Source organism: Patagioenas fasciata, chromosome 2 (genome assembly GCF_037038585.1).
Source record: "Patagioenas fasciata isolate bPatFas1 chromosome 2, bPatFas1.hap1, whole genome shotgun sequence".
Lineage (NCBI taxonomy): Eukaryota > Metazoa > Chordata > Aves > Columbiformes > Columbidae > Patagioenas > Patagioenas fasciata.
Window position 1 is genome coordinate 45,661,108 of NC_092521.1, and position 24,650 is coordinate 45,685,757.

A 24,650-nucleotide genomic window follows, 5' to 3' on the forward strand; every position below is an offset into this window, starting at 1 on the left:
GTCAGCCAAGGAAGAAATACAGAGCAATACATCAGAAGATGCCTGTACCATGTGCATGTATTTTGTGGCATTATTAAGAAGAGAAGGGCAGGCAGAAAGCAGAAGGTTAAGTGCGATGGCTGTCACCAGCCATGAGGTCTGTCCCCGGTAATTCAGATTGAGTAGATGAAGGAGAAGGTGCTTCCACCAGCAGTTTCACCGGGCTGGTTTCTGGGTGCAAGGGCATGTGTGCACACTGATGAACCTGAACTGTAGCTACACTAACAAGGTAAAAACACGAGAAATCACCGTGATAACAAACAGCAGAAAGGGAGTTGTGCATATGCAGATTGCTAACCTTAACTTGAGGCTACACTAACAACTAGCAACCCAAGGAACAGCACACAAAGGGGTACTGGCTTGACAGCACTGCTGGCTGAGCCAGAAGTTACTAGGGCGACCCTATGATAAGTACTGAATAAGGATGTAAAATCAGCCATATGCAAGGTAGTGGGAAAAGAACAAACAGGGGAAGGCAGATTATTTGGGAGTGCATGGGCATGGTGGGGGAAAAAGCATGGGGGTGGAAAAGGGAATACAAAGGGCAACAGATCCTGTCAGCTGTGTGTGGCTACTGCTGAAGCAGTTCTGCACCTGATCAGCACAGAGGAACGAACACAGCAATAAGCCCTTTGTTTTGACCATACATCTACCTAGTGTACTTCTGCAGTTGTGGGGAACCACAAATGTCTCCCTAGCACCGAGAAAAGGACATCCAGAGAGGATGAACCAGACACCTGGACTCCCTAACAGTGTAAATTTTACACAGCAATTTAACTTCAGTTGCTATAGCCTAGTAGTGGAAAACTCTTGAGAAAGGGAGCACGGAGGAAAACAGCTGGCACAAGGAATGAGGCTGAAATGGGGCCTGGTCTCTCTATTCATTACATGATCCAGTACTGATACTATAATATGTAGTTATCAGATTTTCATGGTGGGTTCCCCGCCCCCAACCACACTATATTTTCCATAACACAGTCATATCCAGAGTTAGTTTTGATTATGGTCCTGGGAAGGGAAATATCCAGAGGCTAGCAGACCTGGAACTAATAATATCAGTCCATTAAGACATGCAAGAGAAAAATATTTGTTTTAGTGTTAATTCTAACCTGAAGGCCTCATAAACTATCCTGATATTCATTGGTATGCCAGAAACATAGGGCACAAGACTAAGAAAATGACTTACTGGAAATTACACAGCAGTAACAGTCCCCCACCCACCATAAAATATTAGTCTTAAGGAACTGCTGTGCATTTGTACTTTAAATAATTTTACTTGGGCTTTTTTTTTTCCGGAGACACTTTGGTTCCACTTGAAGCTGAATAAACAGCAATCCTACTGCACCATTTTACTTTGCATTTTATTCATGAATTTCAAAGCTCTCTACAGAGGCTGGAAAGTAATACTTCCTGGAGGAGGAAATGGAATATGGACATGAGCCAGACTTTTTAACAAGATCTGCTAATTTTGAAAATATTTGTCGAAATGTCTGACTCAAAATCACAAGGAGAGTTTGCTAGACTGTTGTATAGAGGACTGAAGCCTCTGGCCTTTATTCAAGTCAGTTGTTATGGACAACTATTCACGCAGCTAAATTTCGATGCCAAAAATTAGGTGTCTGCTGTCAGCTGGTGATTGAAGCTCCCTCTAACGTCAGTGGAAGAAAAAGGCACCTCAAAGTAGCCGTCTGGAGGCAGGTGGGATGAACAGTGCTTTGAAGGTGCAGTCGGAAAAGTCAGCGCAAACTGTTGCCATTCCCAACAGGTCTCCCTCCAACACTGATGGAGTAGCAGTATTAAACACCAGCCAGTCAGGCTGGCAGCAGTGTCTTGTGGCTTTTTTCTTTTTAAATTAGTTGGAAACAAGTGCTGAGGTACTAACAGACTGAACTCCTGTTCTTATCTCCACTGTCAGAATGGTTACAAACTGTTTATCGATATGGTGATAGGCGCTTTATAAACATAAACACAAACATAATCATAAATATATGTACATATGTGTATAAATATATATATATATAGTCTTCACTGACTACAGACAAAGTCTAAAGCAGCAAGTTTACATGAGACATGTAACCTCAGAGTGGGTAACATTAACTGAGATGAATCCCACACCTTGCTCTTTAAACATTAAGATATATTCTCTGTTCTGACTACTACATGGCTTAGATTAATTCAGGTTTTATATAAAATATGAATAATAAATATTTTAATCTGTATGAACAGCTACCAGACCCTGACATAGTCACAGCCTCTTACACTGCATTGCTTAACCTTGTGCAGTTAAATCTGTGTGTACTGCCCTCTGATCACTTCGAATCCTATTTTTTTCTAAGTTTACTCACATAGTAAGCAGACTCTCTCATATTATATCATGCTGCTAACTCAATCTATCCATATTGGGAAACAGCAGAGAAAAACAGAGGCTGCTGCAAGCTCCACTGTGTTCATTTGTACTATTAGAAATTACTTTTCAATGTAATAACAGAAGGTCAACCTTGCAAACTGCATAAGCTTAGATTCCTCTCATTTTCATTTTAATCCTCTCTGCTACCCATTTTCTATAATACCTGCTATGCCCATTTATTTATTTATGCATCCATGAGATTGTTTTAATCTCACTGAAGAAAGCATGTCTCCTTACTTTGTACAGCATGTCAGTGCCATAAAACCTGAATCTGATTTCTATATACTACAGTGATGCTAACAAGAAGAGTTCACAGTGTAACGAACCAGCTACAGATACATGACAGCTTTCTCTCTCCTAAAATCTGCCTTAAATTCGCTCAATGAAGTCAAACTCTGCAAGCTTGTTTTAATGTCTTATTGCCGTTGCTGCTTTTGTTGCCTTAGCCATGTTTCCCTCTGAAAACGGAATTATCCCTCAACATGAGAAAGATGCCCTTTCTGAAACGGACCTTTAAAGCTACAGAAATCCGCTGGTTGTTTCTTCAGTGTCAGCAGATGATCACTAGGTAGGAGGAGCAAAAGCTGCTTGTATCTAGCACCTGCATGGTATTAAGCAACCCAAAATTGTGCAGCCTGGCCTGTGCAGCACAGACCCTTCAAAGGCCTCACAGTCTGTAAACAGCACAGCTATCCAGGTGTAGAACCTCTCCCTCATTTGCCTGATGTCTGAAAAAAAAGTAATGATGTCCAAGAGCAATTGTTAAACTATACATTTCCCCTCAGATTTCCTGTTAAGTGATTTCTGAAGTCACAGGTAAGCTAAACGCCTGCATTATTAGATCTTCTACAGCAAACAATGTCTGCTAATTTAACTTTCATGAGACTAAGTAATATTTACACACTGTCATAGAGGGTTTAATATTTGAGCATGTTCTCTAATGGATAGCAATTAGTCACTGTAAATAACGTTCAGTATCCGGACAGAAGAGGGACGACGCAGATGAGCAGCATTACAGATGGCTGCCATTCACTCCCCAGCAAACGCACACTTTGAGGAGACCCTGGCTGAACTGCAGAGACATACGATTAATGCACGAAAATATACTCCAAATAACAGATGTCATTTCCTTCAGTGGACTCCTTTATCTGTTAAAACAACATTTGTAGAGTGCCTTTTGCCAGTACATTGTAACTGAACTGTTCAGTCCCTCTCCGCAGAGGCGGTTGCCTCGGTTTGAAAGGAGTTTTTCATTTTCCTCAAACTAAAAAGTTTTCAGACACCCTTGAAGTTTTACATCCTGCCCTTCTGCCTTTATCTGTGGTTCAGCACATCTTTTCCTACTTTGCTGATCAAAAAGAGTAATTAGTAGTTATACTGCAGAACTCCATCACCTACAATGTTGTCAACAGGTTAATTTGTAGAAAAGGTGTACTCTGGATACATTTGGAGAATACAGAATTTAGGATAAAATTACTTTGCTTTCTATATATGCATATGTCAATTTTATTGATCTTGATCCTCCCTCTTCAATCGTTTTCTAGTCTCTTAATTAGCAGGAAACCAGTGTATTTTTTATTTATTGTAATTAGTAACTTTAATTTACTTGCAAATAGTAATTTTCTGTTCAGTACATAAAGGTATTTTAATAGCCAAAATGGAAGAGAAGACATGTACTACACTTATTCTTTTTCAACTCAAAGCAAATAAATTAACATTTATTTATGCAGTGAAAAATGAAATCTTCTTTTTATCATGCAGTTTACTTAGAATTAGGGAAAGGCTGTGAGATACAGATAATCTTGGATATATCACTAATCTTAAAGGAGGCAGATTATTTCAAACATCAGTTGTCAAGAAATGATGTTGCCCTAAGCAAGTATAAAAAAGAAAACTGTAGTGCAAGTTTATCTACTAAGTAGTAAAAAAAAATAAATTAATATGTCTGTGTCATTAAGCTTTCTTACCATTAAACAGATCTACTTATGCAAAAATCCCTATCTGTTCTACTGCATTTTTTGTATTCCACCTGAACCATGAACTCTACAATGTTATCTTTCCATTTATTACTAAATGAACATGGAAGAGGAGATCACGTTTAATCAAACAAGGAAAGCGACTAAATTAGGGCTTTAATAATCGATGCAAATTTACCTAACATACAGTAGGTCTAACTAAATCTAGGTTAAAAATATCCAGTTGACAGTTAGGACAGACTTCCTCCTTGAAAGATTTTCCTTTATTGGTGAATACAGGAAAAACTCTTAAAGAAGTATTAATTTAAATTATTTCCAAACTTTTAGTACACACTTGATCCGCCTGGACGCCTTCCTGTGTAACCTCATCTAGGTGTTCCTGCTCTGGTGGGGGGATTGGACTGGATGATCTTTCCAGGTCCCTTCCAATCCCGAATGTTCTGTGATTCTGTGAAGATTTTAGTCCAGTAAAGCTCTTACAGACACGCTTGAGTTTAAACATACTAGTATTGTCATTAGAAATCAATGGCACTTGAACGTATGTCAGATATTTCAGGTGGATTTCATTAAAAGGGAAAGATTTATGCTTGTCTAACAAATCCTAAAAATATTAGAAAATATGTTAGACAATTCTTGTTTCATTGGAATGAACCCATCACAAATCAGGATATTGGAACCATCTGTCACCATCATTGCTAGGAAGCCCTGGGAAGTCGCTCACTCTTTCTGTTTGGCTCTCTCTCACCTGCTGCCAGGAGGGTAAGGGAGGACTCAGGGAAGCGTTTTCCTGCTAAACTACACCAGTTTGGGGCCAAGCTGCCCCTCAAATCAGTCAGCTGTAGCATGATCACCAAAAGCTTTACCTGCACGTCTGGTACTATGCAGAGCAACGTGTCAGCTATGATTTGCAGTCTTTTACATTGTCCGATGCCAAATTACATGACAGAGAAAATGTACGAGGGTGTTGCTTCTGCTCAGGGCTCAAATGAGGTATCTGACTGAGGGGAGACCTTATTGCTCTCTACAACTACCTGACAGGAGGTTGTAGCATGGAGGGGGTTGGTCTCTTCTACCAAGTAGCGAGTTGAACAAGAGGAAACGGCCTCAAGTTGCATGAGGGGAGGTTTAGATTGGGTACTAGGAAAAAAATTCTTCACAGAAAGGGCTGTCAGGCATTGGAACAGGCTGCCCAGGGAAGTGGTGGAGCTACCATCCCTGGAGGGGTTTAGAAGGTGTTTATAAGAGGTTCTTAGAGATGTGGTGTAGTGCCAGAGTTAGGTTAGGTTATGGTTGGACTTGATGATCCTGAGGGTCTCTTTCAGCCAAAATGATTTTAATGACTCTTTGGCTGGGTACATCTGGTGACAGCTGTCACCCTACATGGCCTGGCACACCTAGGCTACTCATTGCCCAGATATCTGAACCTCCACTCAGACTATACCTGGACATGTCCTGTATGTTCATATTCCTGCTCCCAGGTCTCTCAGGCTCCTCATCTACTTCCCTCACCTAACTCTGCTGCTTATACAGCCCAGTGATCTCCAGCACAGCTGGGTACCTGCTAGGCAGTCAATCCAATAAGCCTGGTGTGTGTTGGGCCACTTCCGAACGCTCTGCAGGCCATCGACAGCTCTTGGGCTGGTCATCGCTGTTTTCCAAAAGTGAGAGTCATGGACTTCTAGCTTGCCAGCACACATTTGAATGTGTTGATGTCAAAATGTATTTTGTTGCATCTTCTTGCTATTTCACTTGATTCCTACGTTTTGTAGATGCAGTGATTGGTAAATACTATTAGCTTCAAGAAAAAATTAATGAAGTATTCAAAATATTTACTGCCATGTTATTCTTACCCCCAAATGCTTTAATTTTCAGAGATGTGTGTATTAGACCCATACAATAGCATGAAAAGTTGTAAGAGAACGATATATTGATAACCAAGAGTAACCAAAGACATTTACTTGTTTCTTCAGAAAAATCAGAGTCTTGTCAAAGTCTGCCCACCTGGGATGGAATTTGGTAAGTCTTACTTGTAAACTTCATCTTTAAGATGAAGGCCCCTGAAACAAGTGGAACAGTCTGGAGCAAGGAAGACTACAGAGGTGGAGGAAGATCCAGTTAGGGGATGTGTAAACAGACTGGCATAATCAGCTCCGCAGGACCTGGTGGGGAAGCACCCACGAGTGCTGAGGGAGCTGGCTGGTGTCAATGTGAGGCCACTCGATTGTCTTCAAAAGCTCGTGGTAATCAGGGGAGGTTCCTGAGGGCTGCGAGAAAGCCACTGTCACTCTGTTTCCAAGAATAGCAAGAAGAAGGTTCCAGTGAACTAAAACCTTACCTCAGTCCCTGGAAAGGGCAAGGAGTGAATCCTCCTGAAATTTCCAAGCACATTAAAGAATAGAAGGTGACTGGGAGAAGTCAGCATGGAATTATGACAGGAAAATCATGCTCGATCAATCTCTTTGCCGTCCACAATGAAATGACTAGCTCACGAGACAAGAAAATGTGTTAGATATTCCTTATTCTGACTTTAGCGAGGCTTTCAACACTGTGACCTATAACATCATCACTGGCAAACTAATAAGTATGGGTTGGATAAGTGGCCAGTGACGTGGACTGAAAGAGATGAGCTGAAGATCTTGTGATCAGCGGCATTGAGTCCAGCTGGAGGCCAGTCACTAGTGGTATACAACCAGGCTTGATACTGGGGCCAGTACTGTTAAACACATTCATTAATGGCCTGGATGACGGGACAGAGTGCACCCTCAGCAAGTTTTCAGCTGATACAAAATGAGAAACGGTGGCTGATACACCAGAGGGCTGTGCTGCCATTCAGAGGAACTTCAACAGACTGGAGAAACAGGCTGACAGGAACCTCATAAAGTGCAACAAAGGGAAACATAGTCTTGAACACGAAAAGAAATAACCTCATGTACCAGCACAGGCTGGGTGCCGACCAGCAATGAGCTTTTTCAGCAAAAGTAGCTGGCATCCTGATGGGCTGCATTGGGCAGTGTGTTGCCAGCAGGAGGAGGCAGGTGACCTTTCCCCTCTACGCAGCCCTGGTGACACATCTGGAGTGCTGGGTCCAAAGTCCAGCAAAAGGTCACAAAGATGACAAAGGGATTGGAGTAACTGTCATAAGCGTGGATAAACATCTGATTTGAGGGAGTCAAGAAGATAGAGCCAGACTCCTTGCAGGGAGAGGACAGAAGGAAATGGGCACAAATTAAAATACAGAAAAGCATTTAAATATAAGAAAAATAACTTCCCTGTGAGGGTTGTTGAACACTGTGACAGGTTGCCCAGAGAGGCTGTGGAGTCTCCATCCTTGAAGGTATGCAGACCTGAACTGGACACAGCCCTGAGCAATCTGCTCTAGCTGATCCTGTTCTCTCCAGAGGTCCCTGCCAACCTCAGTGGTTCTGTGATTCTGTGACGTCCTTGTCTAACCACAAATTTATACTGCAAGAACATATAATAATTCTTACTGGAGAGGAATCAGTGTTGCCCCACTGATTTTTCTCTAAAGCCATTGCTCGAGTAAGCTGTGCTCCAAGTCCCTTCTCTGACACACACAATAAACAAAAAGACATAGAGCCTGTCCTGAGGCCTCTTGAATGCTTGGGAGAGTATTCCACATCCTCAAGAGGTTTTGTGTGAGGTGTAGAAAGGGCCTTCACAGCACTCTGAGTGCTCCAACATTCCCTCAAGCTTTCCCTTGAATGCCCAGGTATCTCCATGGGAGCTCATGGTTTCATTTAACCCCCTCTCAGCCACACGCATCCCTACTCCTCCTCCTCCTCACCTCTTTGACTCTGCTGTGAGAGTGCACAGGTGTGTGGTATGCACTGGCTCAGCTGAAAGCTGGAGTGAGGTTATGTGCTTCTACCTGCCCACCCCAAGGATGGACACCCAGAGTGTAGAATGCCTGGATATGAAACTAAATGTTCAGACCAGCAAGCATCTTTGTTCTGAACTGCTGTGTGCATTGAGTCAGTCGGCTGCGTTTGGACTCACCGAATTCATGCAGATCAACTGTCTGTTTGGTACCCCATGGGACAAGCGATGTCCCAGTCATCGGGAGCTGGATTCTCTGGGCACATGCTGGCCAGCTGCACGTTGTGTGCACAGGAGACATTTCTGAGAGGCTGCCAAACCTGTCTGCTGGGTGTCTGGAAATCCTCAGGACGTGAAGTGTACAACTGAGGCACTGAAAATTTTGGGGAAAAGTTTTAAAGGTTCTCCTGTCTGTGCATCCAGGCATGCATCCTTGTATCCTCACCTACTGTTCTGCTCGGAAGGAAAAATAAATTATTCTAAAACCTTCTGAGATTTGGATCACTACAGCCTGTTGGAACTGCCTGTCAACTTGGCCAAGTGCTATTAATGAGGAATAACAATAAGGATAATGATACATGGAAATGTGGTCTTTTTATTTTTAATATGGTACCTGACAAATCCACCAAGGTGTAAGAGTATGTAAAGATCTCCAGTAAAATTATTCTCTTTCATATTAATTTAATTTATAATAAAGGTTCCTTTTCCTCCTGTTGTCAGTTCCTGCCCATTTTATCTCACCTATATTTAACTGAAGTCTGAAGGGCTCTCTGTGGGTGGCAGAAGAGGCCATCAGGCTCCCCAAGGAGCAGCACTAATGACAGTCGATCCTGCAACAGAGAATGGTGGGTGATGCACCCTGCAGTGCTGGGCTGGGAAACTGCTGTCATCTACTTGTCACTCAGATGCTGGGAAAGTGTTTCCTTTTCTTAAACATGCTTTGCAATCATTTATCTGAAATGTCAAATGAAGCATGACATGTATAAAATAAAATAATGAAAAAATCTAACTCTAAGCTTCTTAATATTTTGATGATAACCAGGAAAGACCACTCAATTAAAACTCTGCACTGTTGTTAACAAGTTACATAGCTTAAATCCATTGATAATACATATTATTCCTGTTTTAAGACCTAAAAATATTTATGAATTAAAGATCCAGATTTAAATAGCAGACCCTTTGCTATATGTATTCTATAGCCAGAAACTTTACAAATCTCCCTCCCCCAAACAGGCAATGGTATTCCTAGCCTATGCATCTCTACTATTCTTGCTATCCCACCATAATAATATTTTAATGAGAAAGGCTTTATTCGAGGCAGTATGTGATCACGACTCAGTCTCACTAAATAGTTCCTTCAAAGGGGTTTTGCAAGCGTCAGCTCTAAATTAGCCAAAGAATACATGTGGCAACAAAACTTGATGAGTGAATATGTATGACACACAACAGCTTTCTCAATTTTCTTAAAATAAGGTTAATTTACCATACATCTGAGTTCATATTTCAACTGGTAAAACTACAGCATTTCAAATTTTTAATCAAATATAACACTTCTGTACTATACTACAGCAAACAATATAGTAGGAAAAAGCTCCTGCACTCCCAAAAGGTGGCAAAAAAGTCTCCAAGGTTGTATATGGAGTTGCATTTCAAAGCGCCATCTCTACTGTAAATCTGGTGACAGAAACTGAATTATGGAGACTTACAGAAAAAACAAAACAAAACAAAACAGAGAAAGCCACATTCCAGCCCTCCCATGTAGGAGATTAAACCAGAAGTTCAGAAATGACTGAACATATGAGAAGAAAACCATAATTTTAGAGCCTGGCACAACTCGGATCCTGTGTAGCAATCCAAGAGAAAACAGGTGGGACACGTTGCACAAGCTTTGTGGTAGCTGTGATCCTGACCACAGGATGGCACTACTGGGTGTATTTTAGTAAAGGCAGCACACGTCTGCTGTTATATTTTAACTCTCTACTGGCACAACGTCAGGAGAGCCAACACAAATCAAAGGGTGTGCATCCCCGCCACTGTCTCCAGAAAGGGGCCATGGTTATGTATTTGGTGGAGTAAAGATTATCTGCTGGGAGATCTGGTATTGTGGGTGTCCTATACAGGTGATCACACGTGATAGGCAAACGATAATAAAGCCATGAGCAGGAAATGGCAGAACATTTTTCTGTTGAATGTCCTTATTACAGTGATAAAATCTCCACTAGAAGTGTGTTTCTTTGAATGCCAAGTCTAATACTACATATTTTTCTTAAATAACTTCATTTTTTTTCCTTTGATGCAACCACTGCCAGTTCCCCTAATCCCCACTAAGAACTTCCTGTGCTGCAAAAGGACTATGGCTTGCTTTGGCACTGTTTCCAGCAAAAAGCAAGTGTAAAGTGAATGTAAATGTTAACAAATGGGGTTATTTATATTTTAAATTCATGGGAAGTAGTTAGTATGCGTTACCAGCTCAAAAGATAGAGGCTGTTATCCCCATTCTCATGTTAACTGCTGTTTTCTTTGAAATCCCTGATACTAGAGGCTTGTGACGATGAGAATATACAGTTTAACCACTCTTTATAACAATTTCTTCCTTCATGGCTATAGAAAAAAGGTTGAGATTGCAACCTTAGCCCTTAAGGTTCAGTCATATCACAAAGGTCAATGAAAAAGAATGATCACCTATTTCAAACTGCTTGAAGACAAAAAAGCTCCTTGGCCCATCTCCTGTTTTTCACAGTTTGACCCATGGTTATTTTTTCTACTGTAATTTTTAAAAATCATGTAGGGTTGTCAAGAATGTAATCAGCAACACAAGGTACAGAATACTAATGAAATAGGAATTGTGTATTTCCTTTTATATAAAAATTAATATTTTACATATATGCATATTCTTAACCCAATCTTTATTCTATTAACTTAAATAATTTCTTAAGCAGTGTGGATTGAATTTGGCCCACAACATTTTCATCTATTAAAAATAATTAGAGAAATATTTAAGCTTAACTTAACACTTGGGTAAACTGTCTGATACCAGTATTCCACTTCTCAGTCCCAGAACCCAAGAGAGACGCTAAAGAGTGATGGCATATGTTCCTCCCTTCTGAAGAGTCTGGGTCAATACAGAGCATTTCTGGGACAAAATCTTAATATCAACTTCAGCTGTTGAGAGAGTGACAGCATTACTATGAAGTAAGACATCCATGTGACACCTAGGACATCGGTGAAAAAGCATCTTATGCCTGAAGTCATAAGGACAGTTCAGACTCTAATATTATCTAACCTTTTGCTGAGATTGGTAATGGAGGAGCTAACTACTGCCACAGATTCAAACTTTCACAGGTATTTAAACACCTATTACATTTGTAAACAGAAGGATTTATTTGCCAAAAAATCTTTTGGGATCTGAGCTACAATCAGCTTTGAGATAGGAAGAGATGGATCCCGGCACCTGGAAGATCCATTTTTTTCACATCAAATTCATTCGAGTAGAGAATCTCTCACTCAGACAAACTGCAGAGAATATTTGACTAAACTCTGGCTTTGTGTTGACACAATCGTTCCACATTCGCCCTCCTGACATGACTCACATTCAAAGCAATGTCTTGTGCAAGAGCTGCTCACGGCTTCAGTTCCCGCCTGATTTGCCCAGTAACCAGAACACCAGTACCAGGAGGCAGCTGGAGTGGCTCCCCATGGCAGCAACCTGCAATACCATCCACTAAAACATCACCTCTCTTGAGGAAACAGGTACGAGGAATACGTCAAGAAAAGGAGAAAAGCTCCAACTGGCACAAACATAGCTCGACAATCAGCAACAATGAGAAACAAAACAAGAGTGAAGAATGTGAAATGACAGATAAATGGGATTTATGTGAAGTCCCACACATCTGTCCTTCCTCTGTGCAACAGAAGCTCTTTAATGATGTTGTCAGGGTCCCTAGATGGAGTAAGAGTCTCAATGTACACGGCCGCTTATCTGTCATCCTTTATTTTACACATACAATCCTTAGAGATATCCTGCAAATCCAAGACAAAATAAGAGTTTCAGGGCAAAATATAGATGAATGAAAGGTGGAAAATTAAACTCGGGGAAGATCAGCACCTTTACAAGAGATGCAGCATGATACTAGTGTTGGCTTCATTTATCAGAAATTGAGTTCAACCTCCTCAAACAATATACACCGACACCGATTCATTCCTTCCTCCATGCCATAGTAATGTCACTGAGTTCAACAGAGTTACTTTCAATTTACTTTCTGTCAGGAAAGGAGACATCCATCTATCCATCCATGCGGACTGAAGCAAAGGCTGAGCATACACAGAACTTCTCCTGGAATTAGCATACACTTTGTACAGTAAAGGGCCAAAGACTGCTTGCAAATATCCTGCTAGAAATCCATTGCAGCCAACAACCACATCACAGATATAATTCAGCCTGAATTCAGCCTAGCGATGCCTTAATTCAGCACACAGAAAACTGCATCTGTAAAGCCACTGTATATCACAAACATTAACAGCAAGAAGCTGAACGTTCCTTGTATAGAGTTCCAGAACTATATTAATAACAATGCACACTGAGGACATTATATTGTGCAGTCTTTTCACACTCATAAAAGCAGGAAATTATTTTTATGGCCAATGTCTTCTGTTCTCACAATTTGTCCTAGCATACCAGATACACACCGTATGATATCTTCCACCAAGACTTACAGAAAATGAGCCTGGGTGCAGCTGGTGGGTAAAAATATGACATTAACAGTTAAGCTTCTCTTTGAATATTCTGGGTGTTATGAAGTTGATCTATACTGTTAGACGTACACAGACTGACTTTTGATATAACTCTGAAAACAAATGAACACGGAAAAAAAACCCCACTCTTTGGAAATTACAGGAGAAGAGAATTATAGAAGGAGAGAATTACAGTAAAAATTACGTCTGACTGTCCTTCTGTGGACTACTTGCTGTCTTCAACCTGAAGAAGCCCACATTTGCTGAGAACGTGGACACCCAGCACCCTTGCAGTTTTATTTGTAAAAGTTACTGGAAATGGATACTGAAAGGGGACAAGGAAAGGCTGAGACAGTTGGGACCATCTCTGGGAGGCTGTAGCAGAGATCACTGTTTCAGCAGGAAGATGCTGCAGACTGGGCAGTTACGGTGGAGGAAATCTGCATCGTGCCTGCTCGTTCTCCAGAGCTGAGTGACAGCATCAAAAACAGGAAAAAGGAAAAAATCCTCAGCAAAAATTCCAACTCAGCAGATGCACTGGAGAAGGACGCTTTGAATGCATGCTGCAGCACACAGGGCAAAATGCTGCAGCTTACCTTCTCAGGAAAACAATTTTCTGCAAGGACATCAAAACAGTCCTTTACTTTGTACAGAAATCACGTATGGACTGAACTTATGTATAACTCCTCAAGATTTATTGTACTGAGTCCAAGATAGAGGCAGGGCTGGTTCAAGACAGTTGACTGAAGCTCCCTAGGAACAAAGGACCATGATCACCATGCTCACTGACACCTGCTCCAAGGATGACTTCTTGTCTTTTTTTCTCCCCCTCTTTTTCACACAAATATGTTATTTATGTGAGTGCAACATGCTTAATGCTCCGGCGTATCAGGGTGGTGCTCATGTGACACCCAGCAAATACCTGAACGGGACAGACCAGAACAGCCCAGGGAAAGGGAACAAAGACTCAAATGTAAGAGAGGGTTTGCCTGAAGAAAGGTGCTTGGAGCCAAGAGGATAACAGGAGACAGCAGCTAAGAGAATGAGGGTTGCAGAGAAGTCAAACATAATGCAAATGCCACAGATAATGACATGAAGCTGAAGAAGGGGTAGGGAAATGATGAAAGAGACTTAAAAACACAGCTACAGTTTGTGGGGAAAAACGAGAAGGTGAAAGAAGAAAACACTCTCATGTGAAGAAGCAGCATCCCTCAGAAGAAACAGTGATCCTGTTATCACCAAGGTATCAGTTTGTTTGTATAAGACTATATGTCTGCATATATTTTGCGATTTTTAGACAGTCTAGAAGATTATTAAGCTAGTAATGATTTATTTTATTTTATTTTGTCTGAAGTGTTCATTAGGAGGACCAACGTGAAATAAGATGCACAAATCATGACAATTTTGGGTAACTAGTCAAAAGCGTGCCAGACCAAAGGTGACTGATGCCTGTTACCCGTAGGAGATGTTCAGAGACATCAGTGGCAAACTTAACAGACTGTCCAACCTTAAACCTGCATCACAAAAGCCATCAGAAATAGCGCAGTGAATGGCAGTTACAGCAGAGTTCAGGAAGTCAGCAAGAAGAGATTTTCAGCGATGATTCAATTACAAAAGCTGTCTGCATCAAGGCAGGGCTGAGCCACCTGTGTAGCAGAGGGCAGCATGTCGGTATACTTGGGACGTGGCCTAGTCTACGTGGCTGTCAACTTCCAACTCAAAGGAAGTCCATTCAGTTTCCTCTGTAAAAGCCAAAATAACACTAGCTGACAAATTTCTGTAACTCATTTTTTATCAGGAACCACTTGGAATCATGAGTGTGTTTGAAAAATCCATCTCTAAAGAAAATGAAAATTGAGAGTTTAAGATCTATAGCCTTGTTTGGTTCACTCTTTTTCACAGTAAAATGAATTCCAAATGCCCACTGATAGTTCTCGTATCAATCTTGTAGGAGACAGACTTGCAGTGGTGGCCTTTATGAGCAAATACCCAGGGACATCTGAGATACCACAACCCCTTTATGTAGTAACAATCCACCAATCCACCTCGCGCTAACATTGAAGAAAAGTCCCTCAATGAATATGGCCAACATACAGGCTATATGTCAGCCCTCTAACAGCTGTGATGATCTGTCAAGCCTATTAATAAACTTTCATAGTTAAAAGGAAAAGAAAATCTGAACCCATTTCCAGCATATTGTGCTGTGAGTGAACACTTACGGACTAAAATCCTTATGAAGGATTTGTCTGCAGGGAATATGCTAAATCAAGCCCTTTTGAACTTTTGATTAAATAATTGATGCATAATGCAGAATGTATAATATATGCATCCTTTCCCCATAGTTGCCTGGAAACCCATATGGAACAGTACTAGCAGTTCCAGGGGTATTTCGTCTCTAAGTCATTGGTAAAGACAAAGGAACAGAAAAGTTTTAAAAACCATTAACTCATCTCTCTTTCCATTATTCAAGTACTGCAGGATACCAAAATTAGTAACTTACACTATGGTACCATGACTCCTATAATACAAAGTGCTTTTGCTTTTTTTAAAGCTGTATCTCTTGGAGCCATGTGAATAAGGTAATTCACTGTAAGCGAGCTATAAGACTCAGCTCCCGTTAAAATAGTAAACAAAGAACACACCTAATATTTCCAGCCTCTATCTTTATGTAACAATATTAAGTAGATCATAGAGTATCCAAGATGGTCATCAGATTAAGTCAAAATGTTTGTTTGTTTGTTTTTTCAAAATTAATGGATTTTAAAGTAAAACTCAGAGGGTTTAGAAGAACACAAGAATGCCACGATCACAAATTCAAGAGGCAGATTGTTTCAAATTGCAGCCAAGCAGACCTTTTTTACTTCTTGAGTAGGCAACATGGCTTGTCACTCAGTTTGATTGCTCTGTGACCCAGCCTGAATCTACCCTGCGCTTTCTTGCTTCCAAGATGGATAAAAAAACCATGATGAAAATCAACAATGAGAACAGAGCACCAACCATGGAGACCTATAGTGATGACGGATTAAGTTTTTTATTCTAAACAATTCTGTAATCACGATAATTTGGTGGCTCTGTTTCTGATGGTCATCCTGAGAACAAAAGAATGAGGGGCAAGCACAAAATTGCACAGGCTATACAGTGCTTGAAATGTAAAAGGCCGGATTGAGAATGAATGCTTCCTCCCCTGGCAGGGACCTTAACGGGACTCTTGCACACTGAGGATACTGCCATCAAGCATTTCTTGTGCAGTCTGCTTCACTTTAGAGAAAATAAACACTCGCTGAGTCAAAGAAAGAATGGCTTTATACTGTGGCGGCAAGAGGTCTCACTGAAGCAGAGAAGCAGTTGTCAGTTCCTAAATCAATTAACATATAAAGATGAAAGACTTGATGCTTAAGCATCAACAGGACAGACACACTTTTGAATATCCTCTAGCTTCGTGTTTAGGGAACTCTTCTGGATATTTAAGATCAGCACAGACTTTGTTATGCAGAAGAGAAAGCTGCACCGGTACCTGTTGACTTCCTCAGGCACTGCGTAACACAAAGGTCACAGCACCATTTCCCGTGTGGAATCAAGACTTTCATATCCTTTCCTTTTACTACAAGTGCCAGATACTGGGACTTTTAATTTTGTGGTGAATGGCATGTTGAACAGGATGGGATAAAATGATATTTTAAGTGTAAGCCCATTATAGAAAAAAACCAAACCAAAGCAAACCAAAACCAAAAAATCTAACAAACAAACAAACCCCAAACTCAAATCCTACTAATTTTATTTAGGTCTAATAAAATAATTTTTAACATGTGCTTGCCATGTTAGTGTGCTAGCCCACATGATTTGCCATGCTAGCCCACATGCTTTGTCATGCTAGCCCACATGGGCTGACCTCATCATTTGATACCCAAATTGTCAGCTTCTAGACGAGTTTCAGCAGCTTGCTATAGCATTACAGGAGGTATAAGAGCACAGACAGGAAAAAGCTTTAAGAAAATAATCTAAAAATAGTGTGTTTACAATAACTGTCATTCATTCTCAGCGGGAAATTATTCTCTTTCAGGAGGGTGAGAAATTATTCTAACTTAAATGTAGAAAGGCAGATCAGATCAGGGAGGTACCCAAAAGCGTGTATGGAAATTAAGCTGACATGCCTACATGCCTCAGCTGTGACTACTGAAGCCCAGAGGAGGCAGCAGGAGGAGGAGGAGGAAGAGGAGGAGGAAGAGGAGGAGGAAGAGGAGGAGGAAGAGAAGGAGGCTGCCTCGGACATTCACAAGGTCTCCATCACAGTCATGGCAGCTGTGCTCCCTACGTGGAAACAGCTGCGCTACAACTCGGATAAGACAAAACAACGCAAAAAAAACCCTGAAAAACTAAAACACTCATGCAGAAGAATATCGAAGGGAGAAACAAAGACGCTGAAACCCTAAGGTGCTAGGATTAAAGTGCCAGAGAAACAAGCTCCCTTTTTGCCTGTAGTAATTAAGCCCCATATTGCTATCACCAGCATGGCTTTAGATTCAAGCTGTCAACTGCCCATGATATATTCCGATCTAGGGAAATCAAGCAAATCTGCTTTTTGCAGCCAGAGTCATAGCATATAATCTCATAACACATTCAGGAAAAGTTCATCAAGGACAGCAGTAGTTTTCCAGCTGTACAGTTCTATATTAGTGAGTGATGTTTAATTGTATAATGGTTTTGATTACGATATGTTGTTATGTTCTACTCCTGCTGCCACCATAGCCCAGAGGGAATTTGCATGTGAACATGATATTTCATCTTGGTTTTCTGTATAAACAGTTTGGGTTTAATAAATCCACCGAAAACCAAATATGAAAATAAACCAACCACACACTGATCACTGGGGATAACTATAAATAGTGCTTTTTGGTAGTTTCTGAATACTGATGAATGTTGAGAGACATGTGCAACTGCTGTCATCGGTCCTTCATGCCTTGTTTTACGAAAGCCTATTATGCGTCTGTGTTTGAATGCTACAGATAAACAGCTGTAAAGCAACCGTGTCAAGATGGCATTTTCCTGGCAGTAAGGGGAGCTGAGCAGGAGTCTGTATGGTGAGAATGTATATTCCAAAACCTGCTCCAGTTGGCACTGGAGGTGAAGTAAAGGACAATACCCTAATGTTTGACTTTGTCAGAGCAACACCAGTTTGTAGGGTTTTCAAGTTCTAGGACTGACGTGGACCTCACGGTGCTCATCTGTAGTTTTTCCATCTCCCTCCTTGATTCTTGCAATGTGCACTTTTTAGGGCCACCTTTAGAGCACATTTAGAAAATTTAGATGATGAACAAGTCAGCTACTTGCATTTTGCACAGTTTGTACAGTACAGACTGGAATAAACATGTCACGTGTTTGATCAGGTTTCTGCACCTGCTTCCTATCTGCTTTTATTATCCCAAATAATGAAATTTAACCTTGAATGATTAGGGTGCTGCTATTTCCGAGACTATATCCAACACCATGATCCAGTAGAGCAGCCACAGTCAGCTCATACACTCCTGCTTTACGTTCCGAAGATGATATTTTCTCTTTGGTCTGTCTGTCTAGGACTCTTGGCATTCATTTGGAATTATTTGTGTCCAAATCTCAACACCTTCTCAAGACTTCTTTAGGTTTTTTTGTTTGTTTGTTTTTACAGAAAAGGTATCTACATCTTGTATTAGCATTTATGACTAAAAGAAGACTACTGCTATTGCAGCAGGTCTACTGCTACAGTTCTGTAACACAATAAGAAAGCAGCCTGCAATCATCTCTTTCTAAAACTACCACATCCTCAAAGGTACCCACATTACCTACAGAGTTTCTCTTTTCATTATTTCCAATTTTAGAAATTGTCAGCAGAAACAGAGAAGCATAAAACGAGTTTATATTCATGGTATGCTAACAAAGCTTCCCAGCATTTAGGATTCCTGAATGTAGAATTTCGTGCATCTCTTCCTTTTGGGATTTTTGTCACATGTTGCATCCCACATTTGACCACTTAGCAGATTCACAGGTGTGCCAACAATTATTTGTAAATGTTATTTTTATTTATTTGTAGCATTAACATAGGCAAAGGGAAATGCTTAAATTTGAAGGAATTTGTCTTTGAAAAATAACATGACAGCCTTTCCAAATTTATCTACTTATCATTTTCTAAGTTCTTCAGAAGAATTTCTTGCTTTTCTGAAGAATGAAGCTGGACTGGATTAAATTCTATCCTGTTTGACAAATAATTGATTCTTCTCCCTTTGCTGATTTTATTTAAATTGCCTGTTGGTTTAAATGCCTAGAGAGATTTTGATAAACAAAATACTTTCCAAATGCATACTAGCTTTCCTAAAGTTTTATAGAATTATCAGAAAGACATATATTTGCAATTTTGAAGACTGTTTACTTAAATGTCTTTAAAGCAGCTTTTCTCTTCTGAAAATGAAATAATCCCATGGAGCAATTAATTTGACTGGCTACGTTAGCACTCAAAGTGCCACACGTACGTAGTAGTATTCTGGCAAATGGTGGTAAGCCGTCGCCTCCTCTGTAATCTTTGGTCAGATAGTTTAGCCAGGTTAAGGAGAAATGCTGCAAGAGAGAATGGCTCTTAGAATGAGAAGGCACCTTTGCCCACTGCACACTGCCTTCTTCACCAGTAAAACCCAGACAGCTGCTGAAGGTTCCAGCAAAACATCCTCTTGTAGCAAGAGAAGAATTCACAAAGAGAGGCGGGGAGATGAACCTGTGTGTCTGCATTCACAACAGCAGAAACAAACAGTGCCCTGCTTGTGATAAGCACAGCGCCCTGTTAAATGATATCCCATGACCGTCTATGCTAATGGACACCTTTGGGTAAAAAAGATGGTGTTAATAAAACCTCTGCTTTTCTTGGAACAGCCACTTCTGGCAGCTCTCTGCTTCCACCCTCATGCACCTTCTGCCTGGAGCCAAGAGCAGCTCCCTGAAATTTATTAAATCAGCTCTTTAAAAGAAGACCTTAAACACACTCTTTGCAAGCAATTTTCTCCTAGTAAGTCTGGGCCTGTGTGCCAGGGCAGGGCAGGAGAGCACAGCTGAAAGAAGCCAAGTATGGCCTGAGTGACAGAAGGTCCTATGCACTGGGAGTGGAGCAGAAATGCCTTTGAGCCTTTTCTTTTTATACTATCCCCTAAATGAAAGAGCTCAGATGCAGCAGAAAGTTGTGGGTTTTTTTCCCCATGTCCTTTTTTTATTTTTTTTCTTTTTTTCCTCCTGAACTTACTCTTGGGTGATGCATAATGGAAATTTCTGTAGGAAAAAAAAAGTCATTGACATGAGCTGGACATCTGATATTAACCATTTTGGGGCAGTGTGCAGTTCAGTGGCTCTATGTTTAGAAGCTCTGCTTTGGACAGTCATTGCTTGAAAACACATCACGTGAACGAATTACTTCTTTTCCCACTAATAAGAGAAAGCCACCTGGGAGAGCGGCAGTCTTCCAGAAAGAACCAAAAGAAAACTGTACTTGACAGTGAAAAGACACACGCAATTCAGCCCACTCCAGATCAACACGTATTGTTTCTTACGTTGCACAGAACCTAATTCTTTGGAGGACATTTTTGTTTAGGTACCCTCCATTTTTTTCCTTCAGAAGAGACTGATATAGTGTAACTCTTGATCTAAGATCGGCAAATCACTTCTCCAACCAGAAGGCAAGCACTGTTCATGAGCGACTTGGCACAACCTGGCAAACTGAAAACTGAAGGACACGTGTTTTGGTTCTCTGTGAGGAGAACCAATAGGTCCACAAAAGCAGATCACAGCTGTTAAATAAGAGGAATAAAGTTAAGATTAAAAGCAGTATTTTTAGCCAGCCAGTCACTCCCAACAATGAGGCTCTTGCACCCTTAGGCTTTTTCATTTGCTTTGTAAATGGTTATCAAAGCAATTAGTGTTATGACTTTGCTACCACTGTCAGCTTAATTGGATACTTTTGTCACCTCGAACTATTGTATTCAGCTACCAGGAAAAAGTGAAGCGAACATTTTAGCTTCTCAAACATAAAATTAAAAACAAACTAACAAACAGCTGAATGCAACATAATAGTGTCTTTCAACGCATTTTCTTCTGAATGCGAGAAGCCGGCTGCTGGGCAGGTACTAAACCCCTCTTGGGCTTTGTGTCTGGCAGCCTGCTTATAATGTGATACTAATCTCTCCATTCATACTTTATATTTAAAAACATGAGAAAAGTGCTGCAGAAGTGATTGAAAGGCTAGCTCCGTAGCTAAAAACACAATAAATACTCTCCAAAGTATTTCCTGACACAGCTTGGCCTCTCCGCTACGTTTGGACAGCATAAGCTAAACATTTATGTAATGCAGATACATATAGCCGCAAAACTAGGAACTCTCTCCCCGGCGGTTAATCTCTATTTGCAGTGAGCATTTTACAAAGTACTTATCACTGTGCATAGCACAAGTGTAGCCACACTGTCATGCTAGTTTACATGTGACGACTAAAAAACTCGTTTTCTTTGCATTAGTCCTCTCCTTACTGCTACTGCTGGCAAGGCTTCTCCTGGTTAGTTTTGGGGTTTTTTTAGCATAGTTTGGGAAGGTCTGGTAAAACATATAAATCAAGCCCCATCATTCTAAGTATTTTGGTTGGAGAAGAAAGGATACGATCCATTACAGATTTTATATGTATTTCCCTTTTAAAGTTCACAGCTTTTTTCATGCATGTGCTAACAGAAACTGCAGCTGTAAAGGAAGAAAGACTGAATCTCGAAAGAAATGTTAAGAAAGTCACTAATCAAGAGGGAGACATTTTAAGAATGAAGCCTAGACGGAGGAAGACAGCCATGCAGAGATTATGAGCAAGATCACCCTCTTAGAAGAGATGTCTCTAGCCAGCCTGGCACAAAGTGGGCTGACTGACATTGTAGGCACTTTGCTGCACCCCAAACAGACATGGACTGGAACCACCACTTCTTCTCCATGGAGCTGCAATGAAAGCATTTCGTTTGCAGGATCCTGCTGGAACCCCCAAATGTTATTTTACAAGAAAATCCGATAATGTAGTTAACATACATATTAAATAAAGCTGTGGCCTGCATCATGACTCACCTTTATATGACTGAACCACTGGCATGTTCGAGACGAGTTCTTTATATAAAGAGGTTAATATTTACAATCTGCCCAGGCACTCTGATTAATGCTCTGTGCAATGTCAAATCAAACAGTCCCCATTTGTGAAGGACAGACCGGGCAGTGCAGTGGAAAGGTAAGAAAGAATCACTGACATACTTACAGTTGCATTTCTTCTGAACAAATCTAAGCTTGCATGCTGTTCGGTAGGTGGACAAACGAATACGATCCAGATCCTGAGCCCCTAGTGGAAGAGAATAACAGCGATATTTGTATGGAATATGACCTGTGCGTGTCTTTGCTAGCGGGGGAGCCAGAGAACAAAGAGGACACATGAGCTGACTCTGTTTAATAATTTTCGAGGCTCTCTCCTTTGCAGAGAGAGCAGAGAAGTGTGAGGAGAAAAAAAGGGAATGGCAGAAGCTACAGTGTTAAAAGACTTTTATGAAGGAAGGCAAGGAATAGTCAGCCCACTGTGTCTGTCACTTTGAAGAGCAATCTGGTCAAGCTGCAGGCTAAAAGACACTCTGGCCAGGCTCCAACAGCAGGGAAAAAACTCCATCTAATTTTAATGTTTAACAACAAAGCTCATAACAAATATCTGTGGCTGACATGCCAGATCAGAACAAGGTATTGCCAGCAAACCAAATTAGAAACAATATCATGCCATAATGAAAAGACTGATAGCAGTCTGCAGAAGGGGACAAAAATACCACAAAGTCTGTGAGGCCTTTCTCCATTTTGCGGCGGTGTGTTCTCTGCAACAGAGACCTCAAAGGGTCAGGTCTCTGCTTCACGCATGGCTTGGCCCTGGCTGCCCCAACTTAGCCATCTGGCAACATTTCCAAAGCAGCTGCCCAGGAGATGGGGATAAACCGACCGGTGGCAACTCCACACTCGAGTGCAGCAGAGAGGGACCAGGATGGGGGCAGAACCTGGCACAGGGTCTTCAGGCCTCCTGCTGCTCTGTGCTACTCATAACACCTCCCAAAACCTCTAAACGTAGATGAGGAGATCATGATTTAAATTGTTCTCCTTGGCTGGTATGTCTTATATGAAGAAGTATTGCCTCATAGCTACAATATGGTCTATGAAGTACAAGACTGCTTATTAATTTCACCACACATTTCATGGAAATATACTCAAGTTTTTGCGCATTTGCTTTTGCACTGTGGTTGGCCCTGTAACAGGAGTAAAATCTGTTCTATTCACTTGGGCAAGGTACCAAGTCACAAAAAACAGAGTTTCTGAAGGAACTGTCTGCATGAAACATACCCAAAGAAGGTACAATCAGGCTGTAAGAGAAGCATAGTGGAATATGGTCCTTTTCTGCTTTTACACATGCTTGCCGAATGCTTTAAGATTCACCTTGACGTTATTAGACTGGCCACTCAGCTGCACTGTTGTTCATATGGCCATGTCGGCACCATTCACCCTCACTTTCTTAAGCAATATGCCATGCTTTGCACCCAAATTTTTCAGATGTGCTCTGAGCTCCCCTCTCCCCACACTCTGCTCTTTTTCTGACCGGATTCTCTCACACCATCTTCCCAGGGCTTCTAGTTACTGCCTTTTGCCAGTGGGCTCTCTTAACAGAAAATGTTCGTGGGAGAAGCTACCCATAACTATTTAACACCATGTCTGGAAAGTTGTGTGGTTTTTTTTTTTTTTCATTATATGCTTTATTGTTGGATTACAGAGCTTTTTCTCTTGTCCATTAGTATCTCATTGACAGCTTTGGGAAAACTTCTTTACTGGTAAAAGGGAGGATAATGCTTGTAACACTAAGTCTTTTTTAATTGAATCAATGAGTAAAATGAATTTAGCTTTTTCCCCTCTTAACTTTAGTGAAAGCTACTAATAAAAGCTTCCAGTGCTCCTTAATAAAACTTTGGCCTTTTAACAAGGTGTAAAGATCCAAAGCAAAGTGAGAGTCTGGTTCATTGAGCTTCCTATGTTGCAGTATTAATCCTAAATACAAAAATCTGTAGGCAGTAATGTTGCTTTTTTTTTTTCTTTCTTTACTATTTACACACATAGTGGATGGTATTAATTTGGTAGCATTTTGGGAAAAGGTGTTTTTGCCGATAAATCCCAATTTACTTTTACCATGATTCACATTTTGATGCAGTCAGAGATCTATTTGTTAAATAACTTCTGTAGAAAAGTGACTTCATGTACATAGAGAGTCCTGATGAACAAGTGGAAAGATGTGCAGGACTGAGCACGGCAAAAGAGACTGTGAATTTATAATCTGCCTGCAGAATGGCCAGCGGCCTCTGCTTCCTTCTGGCAGCTTCACCTGTTTCCGTTGCATATGCTCACCTCATGTAACACACTGGCAGCTTGCAAAAACAAAACGGGATACATAGCATGCTTTGGCTGCTGTTTTCTTGCTGGATAATACGTGCTGGCAGCACAACAGTGACGTACGTTTTGGACTCTCTTACAGTCTGGATTTACCTGAGCATGTCAGGTCAGACTAAGCATAGTCTTGTGACTGGACATTCAGCGATGCATTTTGAGGTATAAGACA

At 40.9% G+C, this 24,650-nt stretch overlaps 1 protein-coding gene across 14 annotated transcripts in view; it reads right to left on the reverse strand.

The window, feature by feature from the left end:
• The window catches only part of DTNA (dystrobrevin alpha), a 231,034-nt gene that overhangs the window by 71,489 nt on the left and 134,895 nt on the right, over positions 1–24,650 (reverse strand). For all 14 annotated transcript variants that reach the window (XM_071804146.1, XM_071804154.1, XM_065830279.2 and 11 more), the window contains one exon: positions 22,278–22,358. In XM_071804146.1, coding sequence (XP_071660247.1) covers positions 22,278–22,358 — 81 coding nt within the window. The remainder of the gene's footprint in view (positions 1–22,277; positions 22,359–24,650) is intronic.